General features: G+C 40.6%; 1 protein-coding gene across 1 annotated transcript in view; it reads left to right on the forward strand.

Annotated features, from left to right (window-relative positions):
• The window catches only part of LOC127626776 (transmembrane protein 132C-like), a 329,864-nt gene that overhangs the window by 234,970 nt on the left and 72,782 nt on the right, over positions 1 to 22,112 (forward strand). The window contains exon 4 of the mRNA XM_052102808.1: positions 857 to 1,040. Within this exon, the coding sequence (XP_051958768.1) occupies positions 857 to 1,040 (184 nt within the window). The remainder of the gene's footprint in view (positions 1 to 856; positions 1,041 to 22,112) is intronic.

Below are 22,112 nucleotides of genomic sequence, written 5' to 3' on the forward strand. Positions count from 1 at the left end.
TAAATTGAATTGATTCAGATTTAAATGAAAAAAAAAAAAAAACAACAGGATAATTTTCATTACTATATAACATTAAAGATAATGAGAATTATTTTAAAGTTACAGAAATGAGAAATAGACTTTGCATTAGAGTAATGACAATTTGACGGTGAGAATGTGCGTATTTTTCTTGAAAATAACCTTACATTGTTAAAAAAATCGCTAAATAAGGTTGTTTTTATGCAATAGCTTTAAATTGATTTTGAATTTGTTTTCTTACGATTTTGGGGTGAAATATTACCTGAACATTTTGTGAGATTCACCCAATTGCTAGATAATTTGATTACTTTTAAACGGGTCACATATGAACATTACTCTGTGTTTGGTCTGTCTTTATGGTCTGTTCTGTTACCCAGATGTGCTCAGTTGCATCTGCCTTTAACTGAGATTGTCCCATGACTGCAACATGCCAGACACAACACTCTTTCTATGTCATTTCACCATATCATCTGTGAAAAAGAGTCTCACTAGTAGCATACTATTGTTTCAAAAGATTTTCATGGAATATTGTCTACTTACTATTTATAAAAGTAGGCTGTATACCCTATGTACTGTGCAGTATTTTATAAGTAATATGCCAGTATTCCATTCTGAACCCAGTGCTTGTATAAACTGATTCAGTAGAGAATGAATTAAAGATGCAATTATCTGTAAGAAGCCAAAGGCAACACTGCCCCCTGTTGCCCCGGAGAATGTGCAAGTGGTACACATCAAACCAAAGAATAAAGTGTGGCTCTGGGCAGTAGTGGTTGTACTAAAGCCCTTGATCTGCCTTGATCGCAGAGTTATCTCTCTCTCTCTCTCTCTCTCTTTCCAGACTTGATGGTTCCTTCTATGAGATCATGTGGGTAGACTTTGAGATTGACAATTTCATGAACCTGCAGTCATCTCAGTCCATCCGCTGGCAGATAGAGTATCCCTCCACTGGAGCATCTGCTGAAGCCATCACCTCTGTCTACATCAGCCAGAGAGACATACAGGGTATCGTACCCCTTGCTGAGGTGAGATTGCACTGTTGTTTTCAAACCAGTTCCCCAAAACCTTCCCCTATCAGCTATTGTTCACGCAAACATGTAATCCTGTCCCAAAAGCAATGTTTGAGCCAGAAGTATATATGTTTGACCACTCAAATAGAACAAAGCAATGTTCAGAGTGCAATAGAGCCTTTGCAACTTATTTTGGCCAGAAACTGCCCACTTAGACAGGTAGAGTTTTCTGACCATCATATAAAGCGACCACAGTTGCTTTTTTTTAGATTAAGTTTAGGGCGGGCAAATCTGAAATCAATAATACTACTGTAATATACCATTGTGGGTGAAAAAATTCACATAATGCAACAGTGGTTTTCACCAGATCACCGGACATGGGTGAGATTTCTGTCCATCTAAAAGTAATCAGTACATTTAAATGTATTTTATAGACAGAGAAACAAAGGAAAAAATACAGTGCAGTTAGTGGACTTGCTAACAAGTACTTCAAACAAAGACCTGAATTTGTCAAAGATTTAACTAACCTGGCAAACTTTGGCAAACCCTTCTTCCTCGGAAGTGCTCATTGTAGCAACCTAGTACCTTGTAAAAAGGATTTGTTTACTGGCGGGCTGATAAAAACCTTTGCACACTGCGTCTCTGGGTGGTGTGCAAGTCAGCCATGATTATTGAAGCTTGCCTTTTTTGTGTTGTATGCATCAGATGGTTAGTGAGCGGACTGTAGGCAGTCTGTGGGCATGCTGTCTGAGGTTTTCTACCTGTGCAACTTGGTAAAGTGGAATAAAATTACATTTAATGATCAAACATTAGCAGTCAATGAATAAATGAAGAAAAATAGAAGTGTTATTGCTCACGTATGGCCTTTTTTGAAGTGCTGTTAATAAACAGCTTGATAGAAGAGTGTCCACCTGAACTGTTTTATGATGTGGGGAGTCTATCAGACATGCAGCATACTGTGGTTCTCTGTGATATGAACATCAGTATTTTGTCATGTCAAAACCAGAGGACACAGAGAATGATTTTCGCAAATAGACAGCAACAGCTATCTTTGTGCTCTTTAAAACACAGCAGGAGCAGACAGTAAAGAAGATAAGAGAGAAACAGAGATTGTGTATTCTTTATGCGAGTGTGTGTGGATTGTTGGTCCACAATTTAACAGACTGATGCACTGGAGATGGCAGAAAAAGTTTTTTTATTTTTTTCCCCAAGAGCATCATTTAGGAGTGACGATCTAATTGTGGGTATAAGGAATAAGAATATAATAGACTGTAGCAGGAGTATTCAGTTAAAGTTCCAAGAGGTCCAGTCTCGATATTTATTTCCCAAAAAAATGTCTGGACATTAATAACTTGTATCATTTTGTAGCCTTACTGACTACTGACAATGTCCAAGTAATGCAATTGTTTTTGGAATAGTTATTATATTGTAAATAAATGATAAAATTATGGATATGCAGAATGACTAATTTCAAAGTTTAAATGAAAATTTGAAGTCAAATGTTCTAAAAAGAAACTAACCTTCAGAAAACGGTCCAAAAAAAAAAAAGATTTGTTTATTTTAAACACATTTTAAAATATATAATGTATTCTAATTCCGACGCTAAATTCCACTGAAAAGGGACATTTAACTGTGTCGTGCTCGCCTTGCATCATGAACGTTGTACATTAAATATAGAACATGACACGCATTCACTGAATCAACGTTAGCAAATATGTAACGGGGATATTTATTGAAAACAATTGAATGAATAGTGCGTGACCAAATAGAGCAACCCAGCCTGTTATAAACGGAATTCAACAAGTAAAAGTTACTTAACATATTAAAACAGCCAGGACATTGTTTATTTATTATTTTTTTTATCCCCTTTTCTCCCAATTTGGAATGCCCAATTCCCACTACTTAGTATGTCCTCGTGGTGGCACAGGTAATCACATCAATCCAGGTGACGAAGGACAAGTCTCAGTTGCCTCCGCTTCTTATCACATGGCTCGTTGTGCATGACACCGCGGAGACTCCGCATGTGGACTCATGCTATTCCGTTAAGCAGTAGGCACCTCATTGAAAATAGCTTACTTAATGAGCATATTTAAAAAAAATGGCATACCTTGCCTGAAACAGTAATTTTGTAGGGTACTTAATCAAAAGCGTAAATGTTTTGATGAGCAGAATTAACACGTCGACATGGTCCGGTGAAAGACAGGACTTGCCTGCACAGCGGAAAAATAACGTACAGGCACGCACAGAGAAGACTCAAATGTGAAGACATTAATAGGGACTTTCAAGCGTTTGGAAATCTGATTCCCGCACCACCACTGAAGTGATTTCATAACCACTTTGTTGAGTTTGCTTGTCTAGCGAGATGACATTTTGCTGTGCGCACCACAAGTGAGAGTGCAGAAGAGAGAGAAGCATGTGCAGGCTGAGGTGAAATGAAACTTTGTATCTGCTCCAGATATCCTCTTTTTAAAATAATATTTGTATTATTAATGTAGGATTTTTACAAGTATAAATGTAGACAGGATCAGTTAAAGTGCCCACATTCTCACACCAATATATGTAGGGAATTTGGTTAATGTATATGTACACCGTACGGATTAAATTCTACACCATTATATGTAAGGAAAAAGTATGTGTGAGCTAGAATCTAAATTAACCTGTCCTTATTCTACATTATTACGTAAGGAAATTTATAATGGAATTACTCATGTTCGACAACTATTATTAGTTAGTTAAATGACAAATAACTAGATTATTTGTCTGAATAAAATATTCCACTATTAAAATCACAATACAACATCTAGTTGTATCCGTTCACAATTTCTACTGTAAGAAATTAGCTTTAATAAGGGAATTATGATTAATTCACTTATTGGATTAATATTCTCATGGTTTATTGAAAATAATATTACACATTTTTAGGTACAGCTTTGAAGTGCAATTTTTTAAAAACAGGGATGAGATTATATCAAAATATACCACAGTCAAATTATCTTTGAATACAAACAAACTTTATTGCTATTCTAAACATAAAACATTTCTAATAAATACGACATGAAACGGGTTGGTGAGTAAAGTGACAGAATGTGAAATAAATGATCAATACAAAGAAAATGAACTTTATATAGTCTGTTGACAATGCCTTAAGAAACATTTTTCTTTCTTTTAGTCTACATTTTGCAAACGGATTACCCGATTTGTATTTAACTTATACACCAGCACTTTGAGCAAAAGTCTGGAGATGTACTTGCGTGTGCTTGCGTTGCATTCTTTGGTGTTTGAATAATGTTTGTTACATCTAAGTTTTGGACTCTGATGATCGTGGAAAGTTATTGACTGGATGAAGCAAGGCCTTCTGCAAGGACGACTCTCGACTCCCATTGGGTGTATGAACTGTAGAGCAGAGAGTGAGAGGCTTCCTCGGGACTTAGAGTCCTAATTTCTTGGACACTACATGGCACGGAGGACCTGGAAGCAGCAAGCGACGCTTCAGCAGAAGAGTTCAGAAGAGAGGAGCCGGATAAGAGAGAAGAGCATGAGGGAAGAGAGAAGAAAGAGTGTTCTTCCTGTTTTGAGACATTTGAACTGAAATTGGCCGCATCTCCCAAAGGTGTCCTGCTCCAATCAGAAATGACCATGAGTCGCATGGTCGACTGCTCTGTCTCTTTTCAGAATTGATTTACGACCCTTTGTTTGAGTGATTCTTGGGACTTCCCGCTCAAAAATAGTGCATGTTTAATCATGAACTTCTATATCTTGACAAGATACAGGTACAAGAGACATGACATTCATGTCAAAAACATTCTCTACTTAACCCAGCAAGCGTTTGCATACTAAATATGACATTCTTTCTTGAATATTATATGTGTTGGTAACAAAACATGGAAATCCCTGGTTACAAATCATACTGGTTAATTCATTAGATTTGCAACACGGATAATACAGTACACGTTATGAGAAACCTGATTGTCGGGGTATAATATCCAGTTAAACCTTCAAGTTACTATACAAGATTAAAAATTATAATCATCGATTTCTTAGTTAGAAGTGATTACAAATCATTACACATATTTTAAAAGATACATCTGGCTATAATCATTAATTTTTCAGTTATAAATGTTACCGCATTTCAAAGCAATTTTCAGAATTATCTAGCAAGGCTAGGTATGGTGTAGATCTGATGAGTCTCAGTGTAGCAAATTGGTTTATATTGGCAGACAAAACAGCCTGTGTTTTGAGTCTTTCTTGGGAACTCCAGAATTGTGTGTTCTCTGTCTTTTATTGCTTGTGATATTCGAACTTAGGGCCTCTTTGCAGAGAAGTTCTCAAGTCACGTGCAATCTAGACGAGTCTCTTTTGTTCGTTTTATTGGCCAGATGTGAGCATCAGCTAGGCTCCTTGATGCCTTAGTCAAAAGACTCTTTTAATTTATGACTTTGAGGAATTCTAGAATTAAAAGGTTGTGGGTTTTTCCTAGATTCCAATCAGATTGCTGCAATTCTTCTGCAATATATAATGCCAAATGTATATGTGTAAAAATGTTGATCAGTTCAATGGGGAGAATATATTAACCAACTATTAATTCCAGTGTCGACTAGCAGCATCAAAACCATTTTGTCAACTAGTCTTGCACATCCCTAGATAAAATCATGTCACAGGCCAGGTCAGAGATGCAATGTGTGCAGAGTGTGAAAGGGAATAATAAAGCGTTTTCTTTGCTAGAGAATAATATTCAAGGATATAGCACTGAAAGATCAGTGATATCTATGCCCCGGAGCGCTTTCGGTAGACACAGCTTCTTTTTGTCAAAGTATAGAAACAATGAGATGGTGCAATCGTTGTCATGATGTCTCGCAGTCCAGATGGAGCCAGTCTGGACCCAGACCATGGTCTGTTAATTGGTAACCGCTGGAACCACTTATGTTTTTTTTTTTGTTTTTTTTTTCTTTCTTTCACTGTTTCAAGATGTTACCACAGATGGCTGCTTCGGTGTGGGGTTCTCTAGTGTTTTTGTTGCTTTTGTTTGTTTCTCATTTTTTTTGTCACTCTTTCCTGATCCATTTTACCAGGGATGAACTGCTGAATATTCGGCAGAGCATACCAGATAATTTTTTGCCGGTGTTTGATTATTTGGATGTTCTATTAGACATCTTATTTGGAGGTTCAGCGGTGATCTACAAGTGATTTAAAAGACGCATGCAAGGGAAGTGAGCCGTCGTGCTTGTGAATCTTCGTCAACACTGCTTTAGGACTCCTCTGATGAGTATTCATCAGGCAAATGTCCGCTCGCTCGCCGACAAAACGGACTAACTGCTTCTGCTCACTCAAACAAATAAGGACTTTTCTAAATCCTCTGCTCTGTTTCACAGAAATATGGCTGAATTAAGCCATCCTGGACAGCTAATTTCATCTGTGATGAAAGAAATAAAAAGCTAAAATAAATAATTCTCTACTATTATTCTGACATTTCACATTCTTAAAATAAAGTAGTGATCCTAACTGACCTAAGACAGGGTATGTTTTCTAAGATTAAATGTCAATAATTTTGAAAAACTGAGTTTAAATGTGTTTGGCTAAGGTGTATGTAAACTTTGACTTCAACTGTATCAGTTTCTGTGAGGATATGTGCATCACTAATAGGACATTTTTATCATAAAATAAAGATAAACCGTGGTATACAGGAAAACACAGACAGATTTGTCATGTCATAGAGGATGCTTACAGAAGTGGGGATACAATATTGTACAACAAGGCCAGGAACACAGAAAAAAAGGTTTTCAACCAGCAATCCTGCATCTGTGTGAATTGGCCTGACCAAGCATCACCAAGTACAAGAAAGTCAAGTCAAGTCAATTTTATTTGTATAGTGCCTTTCACAACACACATCGTTTCAAAGCAGCTTTACAGAATATCAGCATTAACAGACAATAAAAACTGTAATGTCTATAAAGTCGATTAATCATCATTGTGTAATTTAGATAAAATACGATTTTTAATAGTGTTTAAAAATAATTAAATGATAATTGTATTAATAACCCCAGTGAGCAAGCTGTAGGCGACTGTGGCAAGGAACACAAAACTCCATAAGATGTAGATTAATGGAGAAAAATAACCTTGGGAGAAACCAGACTCACTGTGGGGGCCAGTTCCCCTCTGGCTAACATGATGAATGTAATGTAAATATTAATTATGTATAGGTAAAATCATGGTTTAAAATTATTAAACTAAGTGTTAAGGTGTCAATGATTAAACATCGATTGTGTTTGAACTGTAAGATTAATGACCAAAGTCTTAGAAGTCCATCTTGATTAATTGCAGAAGTTCACATAGATGCAATTGTCCTTGTTAATTGGCTGATGAAGGCTTTTGTTGGCAATAGTTAGTCTAAGCATTTCATTTCAAGATCGTAGTCCATAAATAGACCGAGGTGATGCATGTTGGAGTTGGCATCATTTCATCCTCTGAAGTCCGTCATAATAGATTGAAGTGATGTTTGGCTGGCACTGGCTGCATTTAGTCATCATCATTCTGCGACATGTAGCAGTGGAGTCCAACATGAAGCAGGAATGGTGCTGGATCCAGCCGGTTCTGGTGACCTCAGGATAGGAGTCCCGAGGTTGAGACAGGGAAACAAATAAAAAGATGTAAGCGTAGATGCCATTGAATTTATTGCAGAGTTAGAGATCATGCTCAATGTTTCTGGTTTCTGGTTCCGGCAGACCCAACTAAAGCAGCCTAATTGTGGGTTGGAGGATAAATTAGGTGTATGCCTGGCTAAATAGATGAGTCTTTAGTCTAGACTTAAACTGAGAGAGTGTGTCTGCATCTCGAACAGTGTTTGGGAGACTATTCCATAGTTTAGGAGCCAAATATGAAAAGGATCTTCCTCCTTTAGTGGATTTTGATATTCTAGGAACTATTAATAGGCCAGAATTTTGCGATCTTAATGAACGTGTTGGAATATAGCGTGGTAGAAGATCACTTAAGTACAGCGGAGCTAGACCATTCAAAGCTTTGTACGTAGTTAACAGAATTTTAAAATCAATACGGAATTTAACAGGTAGCCAATGTAACAATGATAAAATGGGGCTAATATGATCATAGTTCTTGGTTCTCGTCAGCACTCTGGCTGCTGCATTTTGAACCAATTGACGTTTATTTATTGATCTTGCTGGACATCCTCCCAGTAATGCATTACAATAATCTAGTCTTGAGGTCATGAACGCATGAATTAGTTTTTCGGCATCAGCAACCGAGAGCATATGCCTTAATTTAGCAATATTTCTTAGGTGGAAGAATGCTGTTCTACAAACATTTGTAATTTGATTTTCAAAGGACAGATTGGTATCAAATATAACACCTAAGTTCTTCGCTGTTGAAGATGATGTAACAGTACATCCATCTAGAGTCAAATTATATTTTAGTGGCTTATTTTTAGAGTTTTTTTGGTCCAATAATTAGAACCTATGTTTTGTCAGAATTAAGTAGAAGGAAATTTCTGGCCATCCAATCTTTTATTTCATTGATACACTCTGCTAATTTTGAGAATTGTGAAATCTCATCAGGTTTTGAAGAAATATGAAGTTGTGTATCGTCAGCATAGCAGTGGAAACTTATTCAACGATTCCTGATAATATCTCCCAGGGGAAGCATATACATGGAGAAAAGCAGAGGCCCTAAATCTGATCCCTGTGGCACTCCGTATTTTACTTTTGTTTGGTTTGACAATTCCTCATTTACATAGACAAAGTGGTAGCAGTCTGCTAAATATGACCTAAACCATGCTAATGCCACTCCACAAATTCCAACATAATTCTCCAGCCTATTCAAGAGAATGTCGTGATCTATCGTGTCGAATGCAGCACTAAGATCTAAAAGCACTAGAAGAGAAATGCAGCCGCGATCAGATGATAAGAGCAAGTCATTTGTAACTCTGATAAGTGCAGTCTCTGTACTGTGATGAGGCCTAAATCCTGATTGAAATTCTTCATATATACTATTTCTCTGTAGAAATGAACATATTTGGGAGGATACTACCTTTTCTAGTATTTTTGACATAAACGGGAGATTTGAAATCGGTCTATAATTAGCAAGTTCTCCAGGATCAAGTTGTGGCTTCTTAATTAGCGGTTTGATAATTGCCATTTTAAAGTTTCTTGGGACATGTCCTAAGCATAGCGAGGAGTTAATGATAGTAAGAAGAGGTTCTGATATTACAGGAGATACCTCTTTTAAGAGCTTAGTTGGTATAGGATCTAACAAACAAGTTGTGGCTTTTGATGTTTCGATAAGTTTTGTTAGCTCTTCATGACCTATGATAGCGAAGGATTGAAGTTGCACATGAGGGAAATTATTCAACACTGTTTTCTGAGGTGCTATGACAGATGATTGCATAATTCCAATTTTATTTCTGATTATTTCAATTTTATCTGTAAAGAAATTCATGAAGTCATTACTCTTGAGCTGTGACGTAATATCTGGTTCGGTTGAGGCTTTATTCCTAACCAATTTAGCTACAGTACTGAATAAACATCTAGGATTGTTGTGGTTATTTTCCATGAGTTTATTAAAATATGCTGACCTGGCAGCTTTGAGTGCGTGTTTGTAGCTACAGACACTATCCTTCCATGCACCCTGAAATACTTCTAATTTTGTATTTTTCCACATGCGCTCCATTTTCCGAGCTGCTCTCTTGAGAGCATGAGTGTGATCATTGTACCATGGTGCAGGGCCTATTTCTTTAATTTTCTTTAATCGAAGTGGGGCGACAACATCAAGGGTGCTAGAGAAGACTGTAATGTCTATATTAAACATTTACATTTTTTGTTATTTCATCAAGTTCTTCTGGGCTTTGGGGTTTATTGAGTATATGAGATAGATCTGGAAGAGTATTAGTGAAGCTATCTTTAGTGGTTGAAAGAATAGTTCTACCTGAACGATAGCGTGGTGTAGATTGAGTAACATTAGCTGATTGCAGCATGCAAGAGACGAGGTAATGATCCGAGATGTCATCGCTCTGCTGCAGAATTTCTATATTATCAACATGAACTCCATATGAAAGAATTAAATCTAGCGTATGATTATGGCGATGATTTGGTCCTGTTACATTTTGTCTGACTCCAAGAGTTGAGAATATCGATAAATGCTAATCCCAATGTATCATTTTCATTATCTATGTGAATGTTGAAGTCACCAACAATTAAGGCTCTATCTACAGTAACTACAAGATCTGATAAAAAATTAGCAAATTCACTAAGGAAATCTGAATAAGGCCCGGGTGATCTATACACCGTAGCAAGGGTAAAGGACGACAGAGATTTAGAAACCTCCCCCTCACTCTGTAGAGAGTCAACTAATGGCTGATGAATTGAATGTGTTTTACTGCAGGTTTGAAAAGGCCATTCTCACACCCCTCCCCCACTCTTATTTTCATTTCTTACACACACCAGCACCTCCTGGAACCCCACTTCTCCCCTCTCCTGCTACTCAATCTACACTTATGATCTGTGAGGAGGATGTGTGGGGTCTTAAAGAAACAAAAATCTTGGAAAGCTTTAGGCCCAGATGGTGTTTCACCTGCCTGTCTGAAAGTCTGTGCTGACCAACTGGCCCCCATCAACACACAGATCTTCAATAGATCACTGAAGCAGTGTGAAGTTCCCTGCTGCTTCAAACGCTCCACCATTATTCTGATCCCCAAAAAAATTTAAATCACAGGACTTTATAACTACAGACCTGTTGCTCTCATGTCTGTGGTCATGAAGTCAAGACTCCAAGACCTGTCCAGAGTGAGGAAATGAGCAGGTAGAATAACTATAGACCCCACACACCCCGCCCACTCTGTCATTGAACTGAGCACTGAGCGCCAGGACATCCATGCACAGGAAATTTTTTTACCCTCAGGCCATTTTCCTCATGAACAATTAAACTGCCTCAGGACTCCCCCATAGTGCAGTAATGTAAATACATACAGTATCTCAGTATATGTGTAAATTCACATATTTAATTAAATAATTTTGCATACTCCTACCTTGCACATACATTACCACTTGCACATATTCATCCGCCATTCAATGTCCTATTATTTGTCTTTTATACTCTTACCTTGTTTTATATTCTGTCTCACTATAACATTCTGTGTGCACTTGTTTCTCCTATCACTAATTTTTCTTGTGTACATGATGGGCCACTAATCGTAAAGTTGGCGATTCCCAGCCCACATGACTCCGCATGCCAAAGTGTCTTTGGTCAAGACAATGATGACTCCACATGCCAAAGTGTCTTTGGTCAAGACAATGAATCCTAAGTTGCTCCCAATGGCAGGCTAGCGCCTTGCATGGCAGCTCTGCCGTCATTGATGTATGAGTGTGAGTTTGTTAATGGGTGAATGTATGTGTAAACAGTGTAAAGCGCTTTGGTAACCGCTAAGGTTAAAAAGGCGCTATATAAGTGCAGACCATTCCCTATCTCTCACTCACTCGACGTTGGGTCGACCACTCTTGGGAGCCTAAGACACCTCTGATCTTTGATAAAAGATCAGAAAAGTGGTGGTGAGTAGTGGGCTAAAGCGTATAACTGTTAATCAGAAGGTCGCTAGTTCGATCCCCACGGCCACCACCATTGTGTCCTTGAGCAAGGCACTTAAATCCAGGTTGCTCTGGGGGGATTGTCCCTGTAATAAGTGTACTGTACTGTAAGTCGCTTTGGATAAAAGCGTCTGCCAAATGCGTAAATGAAAAAGGCCAATGGGAATTGGCGAGTGGTATTTGCATGCCACTCCCCCAAACATACGTGTATAAAGGAGCTGGTGTGCAAACCGCTCATTCAGATTTTCTCGAAGTGGTTGATGTTCGATGAGCTGAATTCCCACGGCTTCCCATTCACCTCTGCTGGATTCCTGATGGTGCATTACAGCAGCTTTCTCCCCCCTCTGCACTGGTGCACTAAAGAGATCGCCCCTGGGTGCTTCGGCAGAACAAAACTGAAAGAATATATTCTAAAAGAGCGACACACATTGAAATGTCTTTTTAAAGACGCCGTCTTTTTAAAGATGCCTTTCTGCTAGTGTGTTATTCCTGGTTGCGGTCGTTATCTCTCACCTTCCGACGGCCACGATCGCTGTCTTTCGTGTCTGGGCGCTGCTCACATGGAGACATCTTTCGTGGATGCGTCATGTCCTCACTGCGAGGACATGATTATGGCAACATTGCGGTCACGGCTTGCCTTGGTAAGATAGCAAACCACCCCAGTGGCTCCCCGCCTTGGTCATTCTACCTACGGGTATGAGGACAGCGCGGCTAGCACTGGGTGCGATTTGGGGGACCTCGATAGTACCGCTGGGTAAATCCCCACTGACCTCCCATTCCCCAGCATGCTTGTTTTCCCCGATCAGGCTTCTGGATGAATGTGCCAGCTCGTCTAAGGGCGAGTTCGACCTCTTGTTCGGGGCCCGCGAAGGTGATGAGCTCTCGAGTGTAGCATCGGAGAGCGGGCTCGTCCAAATGGACGCAGAAGCCTCGGCTTCCTCCCCTCAGGGACGGTCGCCGAGTCACAGGCCATGGCGAAATGACGGACATGCTTTCCCGGGTAGCCGCAAGTGTCAGGCTAGACTGGCACACTCTGCTCTCCCCTGAACCCTCGCGGCTTGATGATTGGTTCCTGTGCCCGCGGCGTCACTCACAGCCACGCTCTGTCCTAGTTCCTTTCATCCCGGCAGTGCACTAGGAGCTGACAAGATCGTGGGAGGCACATTTTACTGCCTGGTCCCGATCTTTCAGCTCCCACACCCTCACTACCCTCGATGGTGGGCCGGCCAAGGGCTACTCCGCGATGCCCCCAGTGGATAAGGCGCCCGAAGCTCCCGTCCAGGGCCTGTAGGTTTCCGTCGTCCCTGATGGCCAAGGCCTACGGTGCCGCTGGACAAGCCGCCTCTGCCCTGCACGCTATGGCTCTCCTGCAACTCTACCAAGCCAAGGCAATGAAAGAGCTGCACGAGGGTAGTTCCGCTCCGGGAATGATGCAGGAGCTGTACTCTGTGACCGCCCCCACACTCCGGGAGACAAAGGTCATGGCGCAGTCTTTGGGGCAGGTGATGTCCACCTTGTTGGTCCAGGAGCGCCACCTTTGTCTCAACCTGGTTGAGATGAGAGAGGCTGACAAGGCATGGTTCCTTAACACTCCCAGTTCCCAGGCTGGCCTATTCGGAGACACCGCCGAAGACTTTGCCCAGCAGTTCTCGCCAGTGAAGCAGCAGACTGAGGCCATCCAACACATCCTGCCCCGGCACAGCTCAAGCTCCTGCACCCCGTCTGCTCATCGCCAAGGGTGTCCTCCTGCAGTGGCTGCACCGGCTCTGCCGCGGCCCCGACGTCAGGGCAAGCATGTGTCGGACAGACATCACGACAACGGTGGCCTACATCAACCGTCAAGGCGGTTTACGCTCCCGTTGTATGTAATAACTCACCTGCCGTCTCCTCCTCTGGAGTCAGCAACATCAAGTCGTTGCGAGCCACTCGCATCGTGGGTGACCTCAACACTATGCACTGTCACGACAGATTACCCGCAAGGGAGAGTGGAGACTCCACCCTCAGGTGGTCCAGCGGATTTGGAGTCAATTCGGGCAGGCACAGGTAGACCTGTTCGCTTCCCCATAATCCTCCCACTGCACAATTTGGTACGCCCTGGCTGAGGCATCCCTCGGTATAGATGCGCTGGCACACTGCTGGCCCCCTGGACTGCGTAAATATGTGTTTCCCCCAGTGAGCCTACTTGCACAGATCCTTGCAAGGTCCTGGAGGACGAGGAGCAGTTCGTCCTAGTAGCACCCTACTGGCCCACCCAGACTTGGTTCTCAGACCTCACGCTCCTCGTGTCAGCCCCCCTGGCAAATTTCCCTGAGGAAGGACCTTCTTACTCATGGGGATGGGGCACCATCTGGCACACGCAACCACACCTCTTGAATCTCCATGTGTGGCCCCTGGACGGGATGCAGAAGACCGTGGTAGACACAAACTCTCAGGCTAGGGCTCCCTTTATGAGGTGCCTGTATGCCTTGAAGTGGCATCTGTTTGATAAGTGGTGTTCTTCCGACGTGAAGACCCCCAGAGATGCACAGTTAGATTGGTGCTTTCCTTCCTGCAGGAGAGGTTGGAGGGACGACTGTCCCCCTCCACCTTGAAGGTGTATGTAGCCGCTATAGCAACACAACATGACACAGTGGATGGTAAGTCCTTAGGGAAGCACAAGCTCATCAGGTTCCTGAGAGGAGCCAGGAGGTTAAATCCCTCCATACCGTACCTCATTCCCTCATGGAACCTCTCTGTAGTCCTTCAGGGTCTACGGGGAGCCCCCTTTGAGCCTTTAGAGTCAGATGAGCTTAAGGCACTCTCTTTCAAGCCCTCCTGACAGCGCTCACTTTCATCAAGAGGGTAGGTGACCTGCAAGCGTTCTCTGTCATCGAAACGTGCCTGGAGTTCAGTCTGCGCTACTTTTCACGTGATCTTGAGACCTCGACCGGGCTATGTGCCCAAGGTTCCCACGACTCCTTGGTGAACCTGCAAGCGCTGCCCCAGGAGGAGGCAGACCTAGCCTTGACGTTGCTGTGTTCGGTGCACGCTTTACACATATATTCAGATCGCACGCAGAGCTTCAGAGTCTCTTAGCAGCTCTTTGTCTGCTTTGGTAGACAGTGAAAAGGAAGCGCTGTCTCCAAGCTTTGGATCACCTGCTGGATCATTGATGCCATAGCTATGGCATATCATGCCCAGCACGTGCCGCCTCCCGCAGGGCTACGAGCCCATTATACCAGGAGTGTGGCAGCCTCCTGGGCCCTGAACAGTGGCACCTCTCTCTACAATCTCCGTGTTGAGCCGGTTTCGTCCTGTGTCTTGGCAGGAACGAACAGGAAAATTTGGGACAGTTGGCCGGGTGTATCACTTGCGCATAGCGCCTTTCACCTTCACTGAGCTGAAGACATGTGCTGTTGACTCCCAGTAGTGTTCACAAAATGTGTTCTCTGGATGACTTCCTCCTAGCCCTGTGGCAGATGAGTTTGCAGAGAAACTCGCTGCCGGCTCAGTACACGTGCTAAAGAGGGAATTTTTTGGTCAGTCCCCGAAGGGCCTTTCGACGCTCATAATAGCATTGGGGGAGGTTACGTGTCGGCCTGGTGCGCTGGCTACCAGGCACACGGTAGTCTGTCTGTCTCGCACCGTCAGTTCATTTAACACGTTTCAGCTAGTTGTGGCGTTTTTGTAAGGGACCCCTAGTGTTACTTCAATGACACAGCGTTGAGTGAGTGACCGATAGGGAAAGTCCTGTTTACTTCTGTAACCTCTGTTCCCTGATGGAGGGAACGAGACATTGTGTTCCTCCTGCCGCAATGCTGGACTACCCACTGAAATGGTCGGGACCTTCTCTCTCAGCTCCTCAGCACAAAACCTGAATGAGCAGCTTGCATGCCAGCTCCTTTATACCCATATGTTCGGGGGAGTGGCATGAAAATACCACTCACCAATTCCCATTGGCCTTTTATAATAGATCAGAGGTGTCTCAGGCTCCAAAGAGTGACCCCTAGTCTCACTTCATCGACACAATGTCTCGTTCCCTCCATCAGGGAACTGAGGTTACGGAAGTAACCAGGACGTTTACCATTTCTTTCTTTCTTTCTTTCTTTGTCTCTAGCTCTCTATTTCAGACACATCCACAGTGACATTCAGTCCAATCCTCTTAAAGTTAGATCTTGTTAGAATCCCTGAGTGCCTGTCACTAAGGAAAGACAGAGACATGCGACATCAGAGACTTCAAGTCAGAAAAGGTCAGAATACGAAAGGCACCCTGTGCTGGAGTCTTGTCTTGGACTTCCTGCGGAAGTCACCAAATACTGATCATTAAAAAAAACACACACACACACAAGCAGCTCTCACTCTAGAGAGTCTATAACTAAAAGAATAAACATAAAAGGAAAAGATGATATAAAGGGTGAGATAAATGTTAGAAATGTTTTTTTAAGATTGAGCATGTTTTTACATCAGTGGTACTTACTAATATACTGCTTATTTCTGCATTACAAACTCACTCTCAAACCTGTCCTGTATTTATTTATGCCATCAATAAACACTTAACTGGCCATATTTGTGCTCAGAGTAGATTTTAGTACTCGTTGAGTTCCAGTAGTGATGAAACCTATTAGCAGTTATTTGCCTTTGTGTGTAGTCGCTTTTTTCCCCCACAATGAGTATGTACTGATAGAGGCTATTTTCCCCCTCTCCTCTCTTTGGTGTTGAAAGCCAGTTATAAATTGTATCAGTGTGGCTGTTTCCTTACATCTGAGGTGATTCTGTAATTCTGCTTCGGACTTGTTAGTGTTTTAAGACCAGTTCTGTTCCCTCTGTCTGATATCTCCAGGCTATTTTCTTGCCTTTTTCCCTTCTCTCTCTCTCATACCTTCTGCCTTTTATACTCACCTTTTTCTCTATGGCTGTGGTTGTCAGTCCTGATTTATAGTCCTAAAAATTTTTGTTAGTTCAAAAGTATGGCATTAGTGTGTCTGTCTTAGGGCTGGGAGATAAAGTGAAATCGACATTTATCCCTAATTTCTTTATAATTTTTTTTCAGATATTTAGCCTATGTTCTATATAGATGATTGGATTTGGGTGTGTGTTGCTAAAAACACAAGCAGTTCAGCAAAGTTATACTTTGTTATAACTAACTGAATCACAAATTAGGTAGTTAGGATGATTGACCTAGTTAGCAACTACATAGTCCTAGCCTCATGTAAACCAGTAATGAGGCTAGGGAGGTGGTTGCTAGCTAGCCATCTGGCTAATATGATATCGTTCTGTGCCGAACAAGACAGCAAGAACAAGACAATGCAATACTGCTATAGACTGAACACAACAGCAATTTCGATATCAACACCATTGCTGTTTATTTATGTACTATTTACAAGGGAGCACGTATAACTGTGTTAGGTATACACAATACAAAAATGTTGTAACTGTATTCAGCCCCTGTTATGTTTTCAAGCACCTGTATTCAGCTGTATTTTACTTCATAAAATTTGTACTTTTAGAATTCTTAAGTTTTAAAATGAATGTACTTTTAGAATATTTAGAATACTCTGTCTCTCTTCCCCAAAGAAGCTGCAGTGTGTGAGCATTGTTCCCAGGGTTTAATGCCAAATTAGGCTAATTTGAAAACACGTTTGTGGGTAAAGATTATAGCATTAAGTGTTGTGGTTATTTGGATTATTTTGCCACGTTTACCAAAAGGTTTGATGGTAGACACTAGATAATGAAAATACCATATCTTGGTCATATATAATGATTCCAGTATTTAATATACACACCGGTATGTTGTTGTCTTAACCACTTTAGATAAAGCGTCTGCCAAATGGATAAATGTAAAAATGTATTCAATGCACTGTAAGCTGTGCACCAGAATCAATAGTCAAATTTATACACAACTATTAAATTTTAGCACATGATACATTGTTTCCCTTGATTGTAATTGCTGTTTAAATGCAATTTCATGAAAAAAATCTAAAATTGAAAAAAAGAAAAGAAAAGAAACTCAAAAATACAAGTGTCAGTAATATAAATAGAAAATACAAAGAATAAATTGGCCTTAATATGGAAGCAAGCCTACTGGTAGTTAAAATCATTCACATACTACATTGTTGTCAACAGGTCCTCACTATGTTGCATGTTTAATTTCTGCAAGTAGCATCCAGTTACCATGTCGAAAATATTTTTTGTCAAAATGTATTAATCTTTGTCAGTCCAATCAAATAATGTGATAAGATGATTAAAATACAGAAAATAGTTACAATGCTATTCTGAACCTTCACAAGCAACTCTGCTTTGTATATCATGTCACAGTTATGCCTCCTACACTCTGCATGACTTTCAAAGACATCGGATCATGGTACCGTTCATATTACACTACTCTCTGTCTTGTCATGGAAGTCGTTGCATTTTCAAATTACACGACGAATCGGGGACAGGGGTGAACACATTACAAAACATTTTACTATTGATGAATCCCCGCTGACTCCAAATTACGTTTCACAACAGCGGTCACGCGAGAAGTGGTACGAGATACGAAAACAAATGCATGATCATGTGTTATGCATTTGAGAGTATGATGTGTATGTTTTTAATCATATATTTTATTGGTTGAAAAATGGCATGAAAAAGTACCTCCTACTGAAAAATCGACCTATTTGCTTACCTGACTGACCAAGAGAATTTGCAATTTCTCTCCAACTCTTCTCTTTCTCCACCTGGTTGTGGTACAGTTCAGAGGAAACATCAAATATGCACTTGTGCTCCTGCCAATGTTCTACATATTTTTTCTCCATTTCTTCGGTCCAATGAGAATTTCTTGATACTGCAGTCATGCTAGTTGATGTTCTGTTTCAGGTACATCAGGACTACCCCCACTGAAACTTCCCATGCCCCGTTTCTTGCTCTCTCATTGGCTGTAGGTCAACGCTGCAGTTGTATTCATTCAAAACATATTTCACATTACATGTTTTGGAATCGCATACAGGTCCAGATATTTAACATTCTAGATATCTCACTGACATCGGCGATGCGTCGACGATTCTCTCAGATCAGGCCTTTGAAAATTCATACATTATGATCGTTGCTCACGGGAGCGAGCTCCGATTTGCCTACGATTTCAGGCTTTTGACGGCGATCTCCACAAAACTGTTGGCAAGCGAATAACGGGCTTAATATCATGTAGTGTAAACTCGACATTAGGGGATTTCGAGTCTTGGAGGTACAGGCAGCATTTTAATTGTTGGAAAGTGGACGAGATATTGTAGTTGACCACTAACTGCCTTGTGTTTGCCTTCTGCCTTCCATAAAGAAAAACATCAGCATCCAACTCCACATTTAATTTAAGAATTCAAGGGAGTGCTAAATTCATGATATTTGTTGACAAATAGCTATTAGACTCACCGTAGATGTTAATAGTGGAGATGTAGCAGTTCAGATAAGATAATAATAACATTTCAATTGTTCCTTGCCTTTATAAATAGTATATTCTAAAAGTATTCTTGTTGTCTCAATACCTACATTGTTATGTGATGTATCGGAATATATTACTGAATACTTTTATGAGAGTTTATTTAGTATTCAGACTTTCTTTAAGTATTGACCCTTTGATAGGCCTGCCTTAAAAGTATTTCTGACCAATCCTGTCTTAGTAACTATTGCCGGGTCACCATTACTCTGACAGGCATTTGCTATTTTCCAATGAGAGTCTACAAGAGTGGCTTGTGTTTGAGCAACAAATCTTTAATAAATGTAGAGAAGTGCATACTATGGATTGAACTGTAATAGCCCTCATTCCCAAATGAACATCAATAACATCAGCAAGGACACCTACATTTTCTCTGAGGTAAATCAAAGCGAACAACTTCAGGTCTTCTTTAAGACGATAGTAAATAAAGAGTTCACAGCATTATAGTGAGTGTGTTATGAGATGTTATAAACAGTTCTGTTCACTACATTAATGTTATCAGGCAAAGTAATCGCTATTAAATGACCCTTTTCTTATTTCAACTGTGATAATCATTTGCCTTTATTTGTTTTCAATTAAATTACTGTGTAATTTAACAATTTATTTTACAAGAAATTGTCAGATAAATATGCCTTACAATGTCACTCTTCATTCCGGCTCACTTAAGAATATTATCCATTCTGTTTATGAGAATATGTTGCCAAAAACCACTCCTTTAATGGGAATCTTCCATTCATTCCAGTGGGAAGTTCTGCAGAGCTTGTCAGAGCGAGTGACCATAACCAAGGGGGGCAGAGCTTAGCAAAGGTTAAATTCTGCTTAACCCTGACTGTTTAGTTAAAAAAAAAAAAAAAACAATATTCAAGATCCATAGCGCTGTCACGTCCACTAATATTAAAACACAGGCAAGAAAATATTTCTTCTTGTGATGTTTATTAGAGTTTGGCAATCCAGCTTATTGTGCATTATTAACACCACTAGCTGGAGTGTTGAGCATCATAAGAAAATTATTAAATTGGTGAAGTTTCATCGAAAAAGGTCACACAATGTATGTAGGATTAAATCCTAAACTGAGTGGAGTTAGTTTGCATTTATACTTGAGGTCTAACAAAAAGGTTTTGTTTTTGTCTAACAAAAAGGCATTTCCTTCCCCATTACTGGTATGAAATGTATATCATGCAAGTGTATATCGATATTGAACGATATGAAAATAAATATGTTTGGCCATATCGCCCAGCCCTATTCTGTCTGCTGTTCTGTTTATTTTTTTATTATTGTTTTTCTATGTAAACATTCACTAGACTGAACACCATATCGAGTCAAGAACAGTTCTATTAAAAATTTTAAAATGCTTTTTTCCATTCCATTGTGTTTCGTCTATACTGGAATAATTAAAAAACTAACAAAAAAAAAAAGCATTCCAAGCAGCTGACAGTTATTTAAGGTTTGAAGATGAACTTGATGATTTGTCAATTGTGATAATTAATTCTGGTTAAGTCATTGACTGACAGAGCAGCCAGGCAGAAGTTAGCAGGCTTAGCTTTCAGATGCACCCGCTGACTGTGAACATAACATATATGTGTTCGGTTTCCTGTCTGTTGACCTCTCTTCCCTATATGTGTGTGTGTGTGTGTGTGTCCTCACGGTTTTGAATCATTCCCCATGGAGATTACGGAAGCAGTTGAGTGTCTAAGCGGTAATTAATTCTTAATTAGAACACTTGTTTATCTTTGTTGTTTGAAGATTCCAAAGAGTTGCTGGAATACTCAACAGGCCTTGTAGCTACGAGAGGGGCGGGGCTTTCATCTGCGCTGCTTAACAGAAGTCTGCCTCTGTTTGTTTGCATTAGGGAAGGATAGCGAGGGCGAACAAGAGAGGGAGAGAGCGCGATGCTTAATAGCTGTCGTATTTGAAATTACGAATTTGCACTGCAATGAGCTGTTACCATAGAAAGATTGGAAAAGTGGAGACATTGAGTAAATTATGCAGTATTCTGGTTTATTTTGATTACTGTTTCATGTTGTGTGAATGATAAATGGGTTATAGTGTAGGAGACATATGGAAATATATGAAGAAAATCACAATGTTCAGAGCCTGAGAGAAAGAAAGAGGGAGCAATTGAGTGGGATTGATGTATTTAATTAGACATTAGGAAAGTAGTGAAGAGGAGATAGAGGGCCTGGCTCCTGATACTAAAACCCACTTAAGAGTACCAAAAAGTACCATGGTATTACCCTGGGTTTTCTGGACATGGAGTGGTGGTGGTGTAGTGGTCTAAAGCACATAACTGGTAATCAGAAGGTTGTAGGTACGATCCCCACAGCCACCACCATTGTGTCCTTGAGCAAGGCACTTAACTCCAGGTTGCTCCAGGGGGATTGTCCCTGTAATAAGGGCTCTGTAAGTCGATTTGGATACAAGCGTCTGCCAAATGCATAAATGTAAATGTAAATAACAAATTTACGATACATGGGTTGTGCCCCAGTTAGTTCAGTGGATGCTGTAACTACCATTTTCCTGCCACAAAATAACTTTCTCCATTGATGGGCATTCAAAAGTAGCCATGTATTCTTTTTGCAAGCACTTTATGAATCACAAATATTCCATTATATAATAGTAAAGGGGTATTAAATGCGTGAAATTGACTTTTATTGTTCCCTATCTACTACTTTGGCAAGCAGGTACTATACTTCTGAGTGGACATGTGTCAGCCGAGCAACTGAATGAGAATGTAAACAGATAGCGGTATCTCCAGGTATTTTCTTTCTTCTGTGATCCCTAGCTGGCGACTTGCCGGGGTTGCCTCCGAAGTCCATACACTGCTGTTGGTCCTGCTGGACTTCGAACCTCATTCATAATGCCTTTCCATACTTGTTGATCCATGGTGATGGCCTTGGCATCATAGGGGTTGATTCGCTGGTGTTTCAAGTATTAAAACGATTCAAGTATCATTTTGCTTGTACCAGGTCTTTAGCACAGACCTTTGCACTCTCCAATTTGTTGGTCATTGACGCCAGAGAAGCTAATATGGTATCAGGTTGGTATTCATTCCGT

The sequence above is a fragment of the Xyrauchen texanus genome, chromosome 3, assembly GCF_025860055.1.
Source record: "Xyrauchen texanus isolate HMW12.3.18 chromosome 3, RBS_HiC_50CHRs, whole genome shotgun sequence".
NCBI classification, from domain to species: domain Eukaryota; kingdom Metazoa; phylum Chordata; class Actinopteri; order Cypriniformes; family Catostomidae; genus Xyrauchen; species Xyrauchen texanus.